This window comes from Antedon mediterranea, chromosome 11 (assembly GCF_964355755.1).
Source record: "Antedon mediterranea chromosome 11, ecAntMedi1.1, whole genome shotgun sequence".
Taxonomy (NCBI): Eukaryota; Metazoa; Echinodermata; class Crinoidea; order Comatulida; family Antedonidae; genus Antedon; species Antedon mediterranea.
Window position 1 is genome coordinate 16,867,885 of NC_092680.1, and position 15,339 is coordinate 16,883,223.

Here is a 15,339-nt window from a genome sequence, read left to right on the forward strand (position 1 = left end):
CGCCGCCATAAGTGTGGATGTATCTGGGATGTATACAACTTTTTGTGACGGTTTCACTAATCAAAGGCTGGACCACCGGTAGTATTTTCATGATAAAAATGTTATAAACTACATGCCAACATCATGTTAAATACTATTTGGATGTTTAATTGTTCGTTTTATGCAATTTATTTAGTAAAAACTGCCGTATAAACAGTTTGCTTTATCAACCGGGCGCTACGATAGCGTGACCGGGCGTGTTGGTGTTTACGCGTTTTCACGAACGATAGTTTAATAATATTCCTATATTTAACTTGTTTCTGGTAAAACAAATAAATGTTAATGATATTTAACATTTTTTCCTATTAATAACATGTATTTTATACTAATTTATATCATAAAACAATACTTAATTTACCGGGCGTAGAGTAGTACATGGCAATGGTAAAGAATAGGCCGTGCTGAGTAACGATTCGTTGATTTTTGGTGTTGCTGTGTTAGGCTTTTTTTGTGAACTAACTTAGCATGTTAGTAAATAATTGTCTGTAAAAGTGAATGTACACTAGTTTGTTAATAAATACGTATTATAAAATAGTTTACAATTGCAAAATATATTATTATTCTATTTAATGTGACATGTATAATATCTATTAAATCAAGTCTTATTTAGTATGTATACATCCGCCCTTATGAGGGCGGGCATCACTCTCTGGAGCTCTCTGTTACAAATTTCTCATGCAAAAATCGCGGAATACTCATTCTTGTGATATATTCTTTGATCTTACGAACAACAGCAGAGCGCAGCAAGTCAGTAGTGAAATAATTGGATACAAGTCAACCAATTAATTATGAATAATAAGGTTAATTTTTGGTAGTTGTAAAATGTTGTGGAATGGTACAAAAATGTTTCGTTCTTTTCAATCTAAACATAACAAATGTACTAAAATAAAAACATAATGTACAGTGTTATCGCCTCTCTATATATATGCCTAGAGGCTAGGCTAGGCTTTTTAGGGCCTTCCTTGCTAGCTAGCTAGCTAGCTAGCTAGGAGAGGCCTAAAGAAGGGTAGGATGTAGTACCTGGGAGTAGTAGGGTCGTTTCGCTCCTTTTGCGAAATTGTACAACAGGCTATCTATAGCAATATAAAAAAAGAGCGAAACGACCAACCTTAAATTAACAATTTCCTTTTTGTATTGTATTTGATTTTATTTTATTTAATATTATTGTTTTTATAAATTTTTAATAGATTTCGCTGGTACCGTGGCCGTGTTATGCGCAATTTGAAATTGCGCAATGGTATTCCTTGCGCAATTTAAAAATGTGCAAGTCATCCATGCGGCAACGAGAGCATTGGGGCTTGCTTCTCTCAAAATTATTTAGGCTACAGTAGCTAGGTCCGCTGTTTGAAATTTTCTGCACAATTTGAACTGAGTATTCTGATTCAAATTGCGCAAGAAAATTCTTTCACAATTTCAATTTGTTCAAATCATTCAAAATATGCATAACTAACAGCCGTATTCACAAGTGAAATAAACCTCGCTTATGATTGGTGTAAATACTGCCACTAAATCCACCATTTTGTTTGGCATCATTTTGTTTTTTAACAATTTTATTTATAGGAAAAAGCTGAAGAAGAGAAGGAACTGGGAAATGAGTGTATGAAATCCCACAATCCCACAGAAGCTATTCTGCATTATACAACCGGCATTAAACTAGACAAAAAAGAGCACCGCCTCTATAGTAATCGCTGTTTTGCTTTCTTGCAAATTCAACAATTTTACCTTGCATTACAAGATGCTGAAACGGTCATAAAGCTTAACCCTGATTGGCCAAAAGTAAGTAAGTTATTTTTAGTGTTCAATAAAAATTGAGAGTCCTGAAGATTTGTGTATTTGTGAGGTTTTTTTGGCACTGAAATTATAATACAGTAAAATAGTGGAATATTATTATTATAAAAATATGGTTTTTTTATAGGGTTACTACAGAAAAGGTGAAGTTCAATTCTGCACAGAGAATTATGAGGAAGCAATTAGGTCTTATGAAGTGAGAAAATTGTATTTTTTATCAAGATAGGGTACTTATTTAGAACTATGAGTTCAACAAAGCCCTTAAAAGCATTATGATTCTTACTTTTAAAAACAAATAATTCCACTCTAAAGCTCTGTCTACACTATCAAACTAGTATAACAAAAACATTTTTGTGTCCAAACATGGTAGTGATGTGCCCAAATAGGGTAGTGATATGACATCATCATGTCCATATATTGGCACATCCCATTTTTTGTCACATACAGTTTTAGTATAGACAGAGCTTAAGAGAATCATCTACTATACAGGCTGATTTTAAATTTTAATTTAACATTTTTTCTGTACACTAATTATTTTAAGTATTGCAAAATACTTTCTTATTTAAGACTGGACTTGCATTAGACAATGCAAATGAAGGAATACAACAAGCTATTAACAAATCCAAGCAAAAGCTAGAAGAATATATCAAAGGTAAAATGTTATTTTAAAAGTTGTTTTAGCTAGAGCACTTTTATGGATATATAAACTTTATAAAACAGTTTTATATTTTCATTCCAGAGAGGCTCTACAGATATAAGTTTGCTATACATAAAAATATTATATCATATGTAAGGTAATATAGCTTGTGTACAGTAAGCCATAGCGTTCTTACACAAATGTGCCACAGCCAGCAGTATGGCAATGTCATACTTTATTATACAGTATTTTTATATTAACAGCAAAGCGGCGACTGCCTTGGATGGGCCTAGCTTTTGGTGTGCTTGTTGGTATTACACTTATTCTTGCTGATCACTTTGTTGCAGAAAATCCAATGTTAGAGGTAAAAGCATTTTTATCTTATCCACTGTATTATGTTACTGTATTATTATACAAGGGTAATATGAATTGGTTATAGTCTTTGTATTGGGGAAGGAGGATCGCTACTTTTGTTTCTGTAGTTCCAACCACATATTCTTTTTTCACTGGGCAGCTACAAAGAGATTTATTTCTGAATCATAGCACATACTAAATATATCAAGGCCTAGGTAATACATCATAGCTGTATGTTACCCCTTTCGCACCAAAACTCTGCAGTGATCTCCGGAGGCACGCCAGGGTTTTTGACCATTCAAAACGTTGAGAAACTCTGAAGAGACCAATTCACACCAACCTAAACACAGCGCTTTTTTAAATAAAATCGTAAATATCGCCCTCTAATTTGTTTGTTTACATAGCGAAGATCAATAGAATAGTTTTAATTGATATTTTTATTCTAATCATTATTTTCTCAGTCTCAGAAGTCATATACTGCTTTATTTATACAGTACTACTTATTGTTATTTAGACCCGCTATATATTTTGTACAAATATTTTTTTTAAAATGTAACTAAAGCAATGATTGATCATGTGAGGATGTCCTTTCAGAGAGTCAACTCCAGAGAATGTTCAGCTGTTCAACCCCGGTGTTTTGAACTCCGTAATTATTTGATTATACCTTTCACATCAAAACACCAGGCTGTCAAATCCGGGATGTCTCCGGAGTTTTGCTTTTGGTGTGAAAGTTAACTTTTCTTGTACCTTCCTAGAAAAATATGCACCTAACCATGGTGAGGTGTGAACTCATCATCAACAGCACATTTACAAACCTTCATACACTGTGGGTCAATAACCAATGATATTACTATTACTTATTTAGTCTATGGTTTTAAGATGTCTAGTTGTATCTGTATTTGCGTCTCTTGGTCTGCTAGCTACATGGCTGTACAGCTACATGTTACAACTGCAACGGTCATCACTACTTGACCCTCCAGCTGATTTAGGATTTGGTAAGACATTTTAAATCCCTTAATCTTGAATTTTCACCAATGCTAAGAGGTTAACACTTTATAGTATGTGATCCAATATTCAGGCCAATATTTATCAAAGTAAAATTATAATACTGTAGTTCATACAGTATTGCATTGTACTTTTAAAATGTATAGATTCCAGGTATGTAATAAAAAAAATTCCCATTTAAAATATTTTGCCTTCACTGGAACCAATAAACCTTAACAGCCTAACATTCAAACTCTCTTTTTCTGTTTTCTTTTTAACATAATTTTAAATTGTTGTATTATAATGTATTTCAGAAGAACAACTGCTAGGCCTAGGCTGCTATAGAAAAGATGGACATTCAATTGAGTCTCCAATTAGAAATAAAGTGTTACTTTAATAATAATATGTATATTTGTTTGATCTAGGATCTACTGAACCTAAATGTAATGGTACTACAGAAAAAACAAAAAATAGTAAAAAGAGCCCATCCGCTGAAAGAAGACGAAGTCAGAGAAAGTGTACAAAGACTTGAGGTAGTCATGATATTGCCAAATTTGAGTTCCATTGTTCAAGACAGCAGTTGCCTCCTTTACATTCAAAACTTCTTCTTAGACTGACTAGGTTCAGGATTTGTTAAACATGGTAGCATAATAATATTAATAGTCTGTCAAAACGGGGAGAGCACACACACATTTAGCGCTACCCCCCTATCACGTTTCTGTATTTTTATCTTGGAATAAACCTTGTATTTATTAATTAATTTTTTATGTTTTTTGAAATTATTTATTGGAAATGGAAGAAATATACAACAGTAACAGTATTTGTTACGCTAGTCAAGTTTTAGGTTTTGAAAAAGAATTATAGTTAAAAATGTTGTTATTGTACAACCCTCTTAAGCTTGTTTTCCTGTCGACGTTAAGTTGCGTTGAGTTGACATATTCAACGATTTAACAGGAAAAGGGGGTAAAATCGTTAAAATCTTAAATCGTTAAAGTTGAACTCGGTTCAACTTTAACGATTACGATCGTTACGACTGACCAATCAAATGGTCCACAAATTACGTCATTGCAGTTTGTGAAAAAATAGGTATGCGCTGACAATTCTTGAATGTTTACAACGCGACGATGTTTTTCACCTTTTTTGTACACTTTTAAGGTCTGATATTAAAAAAAACAAGTGTAAGTTAAATTAAATTATAATATTAAACCAATTAAATTTAATGTTTGTCTTTAGTGTAAGCCTAGATTAAGATATCAACGAAAGTATGTCCTAGGCTGGGTTTGAGCATCAAAACCCGTAACTTTTTCAATTTTCACGCGGTCCCGGCTGCGCGTGGCCGGCCTTAGTTTTGCAACACTTCACGTCCGCGTGTCCTAGCAACGCTCTAGAGAACCAAGAAACTATGAACGATCGCGTAAAAATGTGTAAATATTCGTGGTCCGACTCGATCATCGTCATCGCTATTTTATTTTCAACTTTAACGATTTTAAACTCAACGTATTTCAACGTCGACAGGAAAACAGGCTTTATGGAGAGAATAACAACGTATTCCTTTTCCTAACTTTACTAGTGTTTATTTGGCATGCAAATATTTATACAATTTGAACGATGTTTCCAGAGCTGAACACACCATTCCATAGTGACTGATTTTTTCTGTATTTTTAACTCAGAAATATTTTATATGCTTAATTCTATTATTAAATTAGACTTAAGTACAACATTATTCAGGATTAACAGTTAACATTTTGGGGGAAAATGGCAAAAGGCCTTCTACTTTCTAGGAGTTTTATTATATAATCTATATTGTTTTGATAACACATGACCACAGTGCTGATTTTGCCATTTTTCCTCTTTAAGGCAATTTAAATATATTTTGCATTTTTAGAAAATTTATCAATTTTCAGTGGTACTGATAAAAACGATATGTGCAATTATTTAGTAGGCTAAAAAACATTTCATATAATATTGAATAGTTGGGAAGAAACAATTCCTTAAAATACATGTTTGTATTTATCAAATAATAATCTGATCTGTTCTCTGTTTTAACATTTTTATTTTCATCATATTTACAGTATTGACAATAATGTTTCCTCATTATATTCCATGAATTATAAATAAATAAAATAGTCAACGTTATAAACAAAGCTACACTTTGTATAAACGTTTCAAGCACCGTAATTGTTTCATAATATTTACAGTATTAAAAAATGATTTCTTATTATTCCATGAATTATAAAAAAATAATATAAAACATACAGTTACTATTGTAAAAGTTTTAAGTACCATTGTTTAAAGTATGTTAATGGTGTTACTGAATTAGTATCCGTTAATATTTAAGTAATGTTGACAATGGACATCCTTTTATGAAAAATAAAGAACAAATTGTTTAAAAAAACAAAGCAGTATTTTTGTAACGTTGTCTTTAGAATAGATTGAATTTTTATCAAAAATGTCTGAACTCATGTTGGGAAAATCTGTTACTTTTGCTAAAACCATCAATCACTTACATAACAGGACTGGTGGTCTAGTGGTTTAGGTGCTCATCGTCCAAGGTAAAAGCGATGACATGTTCAAATCCTGCCTGGATTGTTATCATACAGAAGTTGCCATCAAACCCTATCATCAAAATGAAATTAATTTGTTATACTTATGTATTGATTAACTAATAAAATAACTGGAATTAATTAATAATTAATTTATCAAGTTATTGGATTATTGATATTTTTTTTATTCAGACTAAACCTCTGTCTACACTATCAAACGTGACAAAAAAAATGTGATGTGCCCATACAGTATATGGACATGATGTCATATCACACTTTTTTGTTCAAACTGGTTTGATAGTTAAGACAGAACTTAATATACTTATTAGAATTTTGCCACGTTTCTGAGTCCTATCACTTATTATGAGGCTTGCCAATGGGTAGACTTCAGAAAAAAACAAATAAAATTTTACCTTTGAAGAGCACTATGGCAACAAATTCAAATTGACTTTTTTCTGCTGTACATGCCATGTAGATCCAACTAAAGTTAACCATTAATTTGGTTTAGGTTTAAAATAAATAAGCATTTTTAAAATAATATTAAAATATTCACAACAATTTGTTCGTGTCCAGTTTAAAAAAATATTTTGAAGTCCACATTGTTTAAAAAGAAGCAATTGATGTGTGTAATGTAAGCCGTCATCTTTTGAATTTATGAACTGTGCCTAATCCCTCTACTTCCACCTGTTCATACAACCATTTACGGTTACAGCGACATTCTCCGCCACATTTTGTGGACTGGCATGAGGGACACGGGTAATGGCATCCAGGACACTTTTGATCCAGACAATCGCAAAGATTTCTACCCGAATCCTGTAGTAAGCCATGTTCGTTGTATACAATTTTTTTCTTTGCCCTACAAAAAATGAGTAAATAATCAAATACTGTAGAGCTGCCCCTATTTGGAAGACATCTTGAATTATCATTGTTCAAATAAATATTATTATTAAGCGATGACAAACAATATGCTGGGCAGGAAAGTGAAACGAACAGAAAAAACATGGCGCGGAAAGCATATTTTTGGAGGACAAGTTACTTAAAAATTTGTAACTCCTTAATGGACAGTCGTATGGACAAAATTTTTACTTTAATGTTCTTAAAATGTTAGTAAGTAAGTAACTGTGTGATTGAAAAAAATGTTTTTCACCGCTTAAAATCCACCCAAAAAGTGTATAAGCATAGGCGCAAACAATTTTATATTTTTAGCAGCGAAAACAGTTTTTCTAATTGTCTTCAATCATACAGTGATATATGTAGGCTAATCTTTTAAGAACATTTTACAATAATTTTTTAATTAACATGGTGCCCGGAAATCCCCTGAAAACGTTAAGTTATTTCTGTTGGTTTACGCTTCTCTGCACACCATTGTTTGTCATCGATCGAAGATGTCTTCTGTTTTGTAAAAAGGTGTATAGCCCACTTTTTATGGTGGAACGTTAGGCTCTTCCTCGGAAAAAAAGTGCAAGGTTGTAGATCTGTACTCACTTTCCTATAGCTGCAGATGTTCTCATTACTTTTCTCATCTCACGATTACTTTTATTCGGGTCAAAAACCTCTTTTGGTCCAGGATTACGAAATTGTAAACTTTTTATGAGTTTTGTTGCTGCCGGAGTTTTTATCTGGAATAAATACGCATATTATAATTTAAAGATGTATTGACCCTTGAAACACAAAAAAAGAAGGTCAAAATATTCTAAATTGAAATTGGCCATATCAAAATAATATTAAATTTATTCACTTTTAAGTCGAAAATTCGAGCCAAATACAAAACAAAAAGTTTACATAATTAACAGGTAAATTAATTTGATTACATTTCATCTGGAAAATCATTGCGAGCAAAATTGAACAAAGATTTCAAACCAAGAGTATGCATTATGCATGATGCTAATTAGGATTGTTTACAACTGGTCACGGTTGAGAAGGTGTTTTCACACAGATCGCGAGGACATTTTATGATTATGCATACAGAGTAGCCAAACAAGCGCGTTGCATTATGAGATATGTTTTGATCGAAAACTTTGACTAGAATAGAAGTCAAAGTTATTTTTCGAACACAAAAACGTCTGTATTTCAGTTAAATAATCTTTTTTTCCGACTAATTTAAAGTTAAATACTATTATGATACTTCAAAATGACCCACTCTTTTTCGAAATCTTTTTTTTTTTTTTTTTAGAATTAGGCCTAGGCCTAGTCAAAGGGACAATACATCTTTAATCTAAAATATCAACAAATAAGTGATGACAAGAACAATATTTCACAAGATGAATGAGGAAAGTACCCAGCAGACCCAGGTCCAGGAGATCTTATTTATTTTTTATTTTTAATATGTTTTACTGTATTTGTGCTCAATTTGAAATTTTGCTCTTGTACAACAAAATCCTTGCCAAATTATAATTGGCGCACAAATGGTTAAATCGCACATCATAATAATAATAACACCGATATATTCTCCATCATCAATAATACCACTCGAGGTCTAGGCTGACCCAAAACTGTACAATACCTAAAAATACCGCCTGAAAAGTGGCCTCCTTTCCGCGGACTGGCTTGCGACGAGAAGGTCACATTTTTAAAGTTAGGCCTACAAACATTATTTAAATAACAAACCAAAACAAATAATCATAAAAGTCAACAAACCTCATCCTCCTGACTTTCATTACTACTAATTGAGACCGTTTCGATAGATTTACATACACTTTCAGTTTCTACATCACCTACAGAACTAGATTTTTTTTTTGCACGCAACTTTTGTTTTCCCGAGGAAGCTGCCATTTTGTTGACATATGGCCCTTCTTGTCAAAGATTGATTGATTTAAAACAAAAAAATCTAAATAAATTCTAGATTTACAAAAAATACAATTTAATAAATATATCAATAGGTTTTTAATTTACTTTTAAAAATATTTTTGCGTAATACAATTAAATTCTAATTTCTAAATTAATAAGTTCTGACTATTTCTGTGTTTCGGGTTTCATTTTAATATTTCAGGGGTTTTCTACCGGTAACCGGCCATTTTCCTCCAAATCTTCAATCAATTGTGAAAATGTTGTCTGCACGTGTGGCTGCTGGTGTTGCTCGTAGCCTAGCACGACAAGCACCAAAGGTACATATTTATTGAGAGAATGTATTGAACATAATTAAAATGAAACATGTTATGGTATTTTTGTTTTTGCAGCTCAATTTAGCGGCACTATACCTGCCATACCGGCGTCGGGGGTTGTGATTCGCCGGGTCTGGAGGAGGTTTTCTGATTGGCCCTGCTGGAATGTTGCTTGCAAGAAACCTAATTGAAGGGCCTGGAAAAACTCATTGTTATACTACAGGCCTACTAGCCTAAAATGTTGCCTCAGCCTTACTAAGACCTATTTATTATTAATATTATTTATTATTAATGTTATTTATTATTATTACACTCAAAAAGTAGGTGCCTTTTAATAATTATTAATCAATAATAAAAAGATGTTGTTGAGACTTGAGTGATTTGTGACCATTTCTTTTTTTTTTGATTTAAATAAAGACCCATTAATCATTATCTCTACGTTTTTCATATCTAATTAAGGTCACAAACTAGACATTTTTCGTCTTTAAATGGTTAAAAATATGAAACATAAGGCGATTCTAATAATTTTAGTGGCCCGCTATAAATCCCAACATGCATTGCGCGCGGATTGATATTTTGTTTTATTGTGAGGCCAAAACAAATAGAAGACTCTTTTTAGCGAAAATACTGGGTTTCCCATTTTGTCATTTGTATCAACGGAGTCTGTCAAAAACAGAAAAATAATTAATGCAGCAATTATACAACGTAAGACTAGACCTATAGCTAGCATACGGTGTTTGTACGTTACCGATGTTTCAATACCCATCATTTCAATGCCAGTGCATTCATCTATATAGGCTTATGAGTATGACTTAAGAAGTTGTATGCCCCAGAATACTTAATTTTATTTTTAATGGAATTTAGTAACTAAAATATTTTCCAGGCCTGAAAATATGCATTTCATTATTTTAAAAAATGGAAAAATCTTTTATTTGACATATTAAATACTTTGCTACGAAATTCTAATAACACGCTCATGTCTTCTTCCAATTTAGTGCAAACTTCAGACTTGAAGGCTAAAGCACTGAGAAAGGGTATAACCACCTTAGTGCAGAAAATCCCAATTATTATTATCCTTATTTTAAGTCAAACATTCTATGCAATTTTTGTCTTGTAGGTATGTCGTAACAGTGTTGGTGCTACGCTAGTTGCTCACAGGAATCTATCTACGTCATTAACACAACATGCAGCTGGTGGTGGTAAGGGTTACATTACTGTACTAAATGCTCTTTTGTATGTATAGGCATGCATGTAAAATACAAAGTCGTATATTATTATTCTTTCCAGTCATTTTTTATGAGTGTAGCAATAATTAGTTTTGTATAGAATTGGGCTATGTTACACTGGCAAAAATGTTCCCGGTTTTATCTTGGAAAATTGGACATGCTTTTTTTATTTTTATTAAATCATTAGTTTTTTATAACTTTTTTTTTTTCATTTTCATATTTAAATAGAATTGCAAAATAAGCAATTAAAGGCTTTGCATTTTATGTTTTGAATAGGAACTGCTGAGGTGTCCTCCATTCTTGAAGATAGAATTCTTGGCTACACATCAAAAGACAACTTGGAAGAAACAGGACGCGTGTTGTCAATTGGTGATGGTATTGCCCGTGTCTATGGTCTAAAAAACATCCAGGCTGAAGAAATGGTTGAATTTTCAAGTGGTTTAAAGGTGAGTTTATGCATAATTGGTTCAGTAAAACGAAATGTATAGTGTTGCTTGCTTAAATGGAAAAATGTAAATTTGGTAGAGATATGTTGTAGTTTACATTTGATTGAGATAACGCTCACATTTGTACAACATGGTGGGAATCAAAACAAAAATATACACCCCTCTCAGTTTTCACAAAATGCATACTAATAATGTATATTTTATTCTGTCTTTGTAGGGTATGGCCTTGAATTTAGAACCCGACAATGTAGGTATTGTAGTGTTTGGTAATGATAAACTAATCAAAGAAGGTGATGTAGTAAAGAGGACAGGAGCTATTGTGGATGTGCCTGTTGGCGAAGAACTTCTAGGACGTGTTGTTGATGCTTTAGGAACACCAATTGATGGAAAGGTAAACATTTAATTCCACCTTATTTTTAGTTATTTTGTTTATAATATTTACAGTACATCTTCAGACAGTATAACTGTAATTTGGTATACATTGTTATTGTGTGTAGGGCCCAATAAATGCCAAGCAGAGACAGAGGACAGGATTGAAGGCTCCTGGTATTATCCCAAGAATTTCAGTAAGTGAGCCTATGCAGACGGGTATCAAAGCTGTAGACAGTCTTGTACCAATTGGTAGAGGTCAGAGAGAACTTATTATCGGTGATAGGCAGACAGGGTAGGTAGTTTATATAAAATGGATGATATATAACACCTAAATAAATTCCTCTCTTTGATTAGACGATTGTGCAATAGTACGTACTATTTAACGATTGTGTAATAGTATATATTTTTTTTGTATGAAAATAAAATTTTATGAGGTGAAGTATAAAATTCTCTTTTACTTTTACCTCATGAAATTAAATTATTTGTACTATCGTACTCATAGACATTCATTATTTGTATAATAGCTGACAATTATTTTTATATTTCTATATAATGCAGTTAAACCATTCTTATATTCTGTTATTACCTTTAGAAAAACCGCTGTAGCACTCGACACAATGATTAACCAGAAGCGCTTCAACGACTCTTCTGACGAAAAATCCAAATTATACTGTATCTATGTTGCTATTGGACAGAAGAGAAGTACAGTAGCTCAAATTGTCAAAAGGCTTGCAGATGCTGGTAAGAATATGTTATTGTCATAGTTTTCTGTCTCCAAACAGAGACCATTTGTTATTTCCAATTTGCAAATACAAACATACATCCTACAGTGTACAATACTTCAAAATAATAAAGTGTATCAAATCCGGCCAGGCAGTATTTATAATAACTCCTCAAGCAAATTAAAAAGCATTTTTTTTTCCTCTAATATTACCTTTGTCACAGCTAAGAACTTCTGTAAGCAACAACCAGAAATTGCTAACCAAAATAGCCCCTGTATCAGGGGGATTACCACCTATCTGATAGAACAGTGATAAATTTACTATTGGTAATCCTTGGCCACATTGCCTAAAGACATAAAAATAAAAATAATATATACCTTAATTACTTCAGTGTTTCTAAACCCTTTTGATTTTCTTTGCCAGGTGCCCTGAAGTACACCATCATTGTGTCGGCTACTGCCTCTGATGCTGCTCCATTGCAGTACCTTGCACCATACTCTGGATGTGCTATGGGAGAGTACTTCAGAGATAATGGCAAGCATGCTGTCATCATCTACGATGATTTGTCCAAACAGGTGAGTGGACAACTAGAAAACATTTTTAAGTGGTTTTGGTGAGAGCAATGAAATTCCTTTATTGTCCAGAAAATTAAACCAATGTTGTAAATATTTTGCAAAGTGACAAAGGATATGCTATGTAATATATTTTAATTAATATTATAGCTTAAACATTTATCATCTAGCAATTTGTTGAAATAGCATCAGATGATTATTTTATTCAAGCATTAACTAATAAATCATAAATCTGAATCATAAATACATAAATATTTTTAAAAAAATAATTTGATTTGAGTAAATTAGATTCAAGATTTCCATCTATTTTTCATTCATTCCAGGCTGTAGCTTATCGTCAGATGTCCCTGTTGCTTCGTCGTCCACCAGGTCGTGAAGCCTACCCCGGTGATGTGTTCTACCTTCACTCGCGTCTACTTGAACGTGCTGCTAAAATGAACAACAACTTTGGAGGTGGATCTTTGACTGCTCTGCCTGTTATTGAGACACAAGCTGGTGATGTGTCTGCCTACATCCCAACCAATGTCATCTCCATCACTGACGGACAGGTATGTTTTATGTTTGTATGTGTTTATCAGTGATATTGGTAAACTATCCACCTACCTACAAGAAGTTTACTTCTGTAATGTATATTCATGTGGATGATTAAACTCGCAGTGATATTATCATTATGTCACTCAAATTAAACTTTTATTGAAACTTCCTTTAGAAAACATGACTGAGTGGAGTTCTTGCTTTTATATGTGCTGGAGAAAAAAATTAAAGTATTGCAAAAAGTATAAAGTTAATTTTTGTTTTCTATATAGATTTTCTTGGAGACTGAGCTTTTCTTCAAAGGTATTCGACCAGCCATCAATGTAGGTCTATCTGTAAGTCGTGTAGGATCAGCTGCCCAGACAAAATCCATGAAACAGGTAAGAGAAGGGGCTTAAAAAATAGTTTTGCTTATCCAGTGCCATTGATTTTAAACTTAAAAAGGCACTACTGATATTACAAATGTTTGTACTTACACAATCTTTTTGTTTTTTGTTTACCCCTGTTTATAAAGGGTGAGCCTAAACAACATATTCTGACAGATATAAATTGCAAAGCACAAAAAAAATCACAAAAAAAAACCAGAAACAACTGTAAATAAATATATGGGAGGCATATTTTCCCACTGTTTAGCTTCCTTATACTTTTAGCTAACTCTGCCTACAATAAATCCTGACCTAGACTTTTTACAGCTCATGAAAATGCATATGTACTGTTGGTGTAAATAGCACTATGCTTGTGCAGGGCATTGAAAACTGTTTTTGTTAAAATATCTTGCTCCACAAACTGGATTATTTACCACTATGGCATTTTATACTCTCGCTGTAGGTGTCTGGCTCCATGAAGCTAGAGTTGGCCTTGTACCGTGAGGTAGCTGCCTTTGCCCAGTTTGGCTCAGATCTTGATGCTGCTACACAAAACCAATTGAATAGAGGTGTACGTCTTACAGAATTGCTCAAGCAAGGACAATATGGTAAGAAAAGTATTACTTTAAAGTCTTTTCTACACTATCAAACTTTACGTGACAAAAAAGATTGATGTGCCCAAATATGGGAGTTTATTGTCAAATATGGTAGTGATATGACATGTCCATATTTGGGCGCGTCACATGAAGTTTGATAGTGTAGACAAGGCTCTGGAAAACACAAATACAGAATGTTGGTAAATTTAGTTAACAGATTATATTGTGTCCCAAATTAAAAGTGTTCTATTGCTGACTGATTTCATCATTACACATGAAAAATGTATACGTGATTAATAAGTAGTAATAATGTTAGTTGGTATTGACATTTATTAAGCAAAAATGTATAATACCAGTCGCCATACTTCACAACTTTTTTCTTCCAACAAATAAAATAATTTTCAGTTGAGGGTCGCAGTGTGTGTGTGCGCGCATGTTTATGCGTCAAGTTTACAGTTTTTAATGCATAACCTTCTCTTAACAGTACCAATGGCGATCGAAGAACAAGTATCTGTAATCTATGCTGGTGTACGAGGTCTTCTTGACAAGGTTGAACCAAACAAAATCACAGCCTTCGAGAAAGCATTCTTGCAACATATCCGCAGTCAACATCAAGACCTTCTTTCAACGATAGCAAAAGAGGGCGCCATCTCGGAAACGTCGGATGCCAAGCTCAAAGAAGTAGTTCTCAAATTCTTGGAAACCTTCCAAGGATAATGTAATAATAAAGATTAAATTTAGTAGGAATGTTATATTACCAGTTGATCTGACCGCCAGAGTAAAATTTTAGTAGGCCTAAAGAACCGGCTGGACTTAATAACTTAAAAAGAAGTATATCAGAAATGTTAAAACTTTTTTAAATACACACGACAATGTTGTACCCTGTACCATCTTATCTATATATATAAAATGTTAAAATTAAATTTAATTGTTATTGCTGTGTTGGAATAATAATGTCACTTTAAATATTCCATAATAATATTAAAATGTAATACTGGTCACACAGATGACGATACAACTCTTTAATTTGCAATAAAGAAATTGTGATGATAAATTATTT

At 32.8% G+C, this 15,339-nt stretch overlaps 3 protein-coding genes across 4 annotated transcripts; 2 read left to right on the forward strand and 1 right to left on the reverse strand.

The window, feature by feature from the left end:
* Positions 1-770: 770 nt before the first annotated feature.
* On the forward strand, positions 771-8,619 carry LOC140062842 (uncharacterized). Of its 2 annotated transcripts, XM_072109208.1 has the most exons (8): positions 771-839; positions 1,600-1,815; positions 1,955-2,023; positions 2,395-2,479; positions 2,728-2,828; positions 3,684-3,813; positions 4,228-4,335; positions 8,519-8,619. In XM_072109208.1, the coding sequence occupies exons 1-7, from the start codon at positions 828-830 to the stop codon at positions 4,332-4,334; spliced, it is 720 nt and encodes a 239-aa protein (XP_071965309.1). In that variant the 5' UTR covers positions 771-827; the 3' UTR covers position 4,335; positions 8,519-8,619. The 2 variants fall into 2 exon arrangements, with proteins under 2 accessions (XP_071965309.1, XP_071965310.1); XM_072109209.1 differs by lacking the exon at positions 8,519-8,619 and having other exon boundaries at positions 780-874; positions 4,228-5,919.
* On the reverse strand, positions 6,165-9,117 carry LOC140062024 (ARL14 effector protein-like). The gene is made up of 4 exons (XM_072108066.1): positions 8,983-9,117; positions 7,831-7,964; positions 6,759-7,201; positions 6,165-6,418 (listed from the first exon to the last, which is right to left on the reverse strand). Exons 1-3 carry the CDS (start codon positions 9,115-9,117, stop codon positions 6,985-6,987), a joined length of 486 nt encoding a protein of 161 aa, XP_071964167.1. The 3' UTR covers positions 6,165-6,418; positions 6,759-6,984.
* A 222-nt stretch (positions 9,118-9,339) lies between these two features.
* Positions 9,340-15,333, forward strand: LOC140061933 (ATP synthase subunit alpha, mitochondrial-like). Its single transcript, XM_072107934.1, has 11 exons — positions 9,340-9,449; positions 10,564-10,645; positions 10,949-11,118; positions 11,336-11,509; positions 11,616-11,782; positions 12,083-12,231; positions 12,636-12,787; positions 13,108-13,332; positions 13,591-13,698; positions 14,147-14,291; positions 14,764-15,333. The coding sequence occupies exons 1-11, from the start codon at positions 9,390-9,392 to the stop codon at positions 14,994-14,996; spliced, it is 1,665 nt and encodes a 554-aa protein (XP_071964035.1). The 5' UTR covers positions 9,340-9,389; the 3' UTR covers positions 14,997-15,333.
* The last annotated feature ends 6 nt before the right edge of the window (positions 15,334-15,339 follow it).

Excerpts from the sequence above, each read along its gene's own strand:
- LOC140062842 (XM_072109208.1), top strand. Across the intron at positions 1,816-1,954 it reads TTAACCCTGATTGGCCAAAA|GGTTACTACAGAAAAGGTGA; the intron begins GTAAGTAAGTTA and ends GTTTTTTTATAG. Across the intron at positions 2,829-3,683 it reads CAGAAAATCCAATGTTAGAG|TCTATGGTTTTAAGATGTCT; the intron begins GTAAAAGCATTT and ends TTACTTATTTAG.
- LOC140062024 (XM_072108066.1), bottom strand. The coding sequence starts at position 9,117 with ATGGCAGCTTCCTCGGGAAAACAAAAGTTGCGTGCAAAAAAAAAATCT. Across the intron at positions 7,965-8,982 it reads ATGAAAGTCAGGAGGATGAG|ATAAAAACTCCGGCAGCAAC; the intron begins GTTTGTTGACTT and ends TATTTATTCCAG. Across the intron at positions 7,202-7,830 it reads ACATCTGCAGCTATAGGAAA|GGCAAAGAAAAAAATTGTAT; the intron begins GTGAGTACAGAT and ends CATTTTTTGTAG.
- LOC140061933 (XM_072107934.1), top strand. The coding sequence starts at position 9,390 with ATGTTGTCTGCACGTGTGGCTGCTGGTGTTGCTCGTAGCCTAGCACGA. Across the intron at positions 9,450-10,563 it reads TAGCACGACAAGCACCAAAG|GTATGTCGTAACAGTGTTGG; the intron begins GTACATATTTAT and ends TTTGTCTTGTAG. Across the intron at positions 11,119-11,335 it reads AATTTTCAAGTGGTTTAAAG|GGTATGGCCTTGAATTTAGA; the intron begins GTGAGTTTATGC and ends CTGTCTTTGTAG.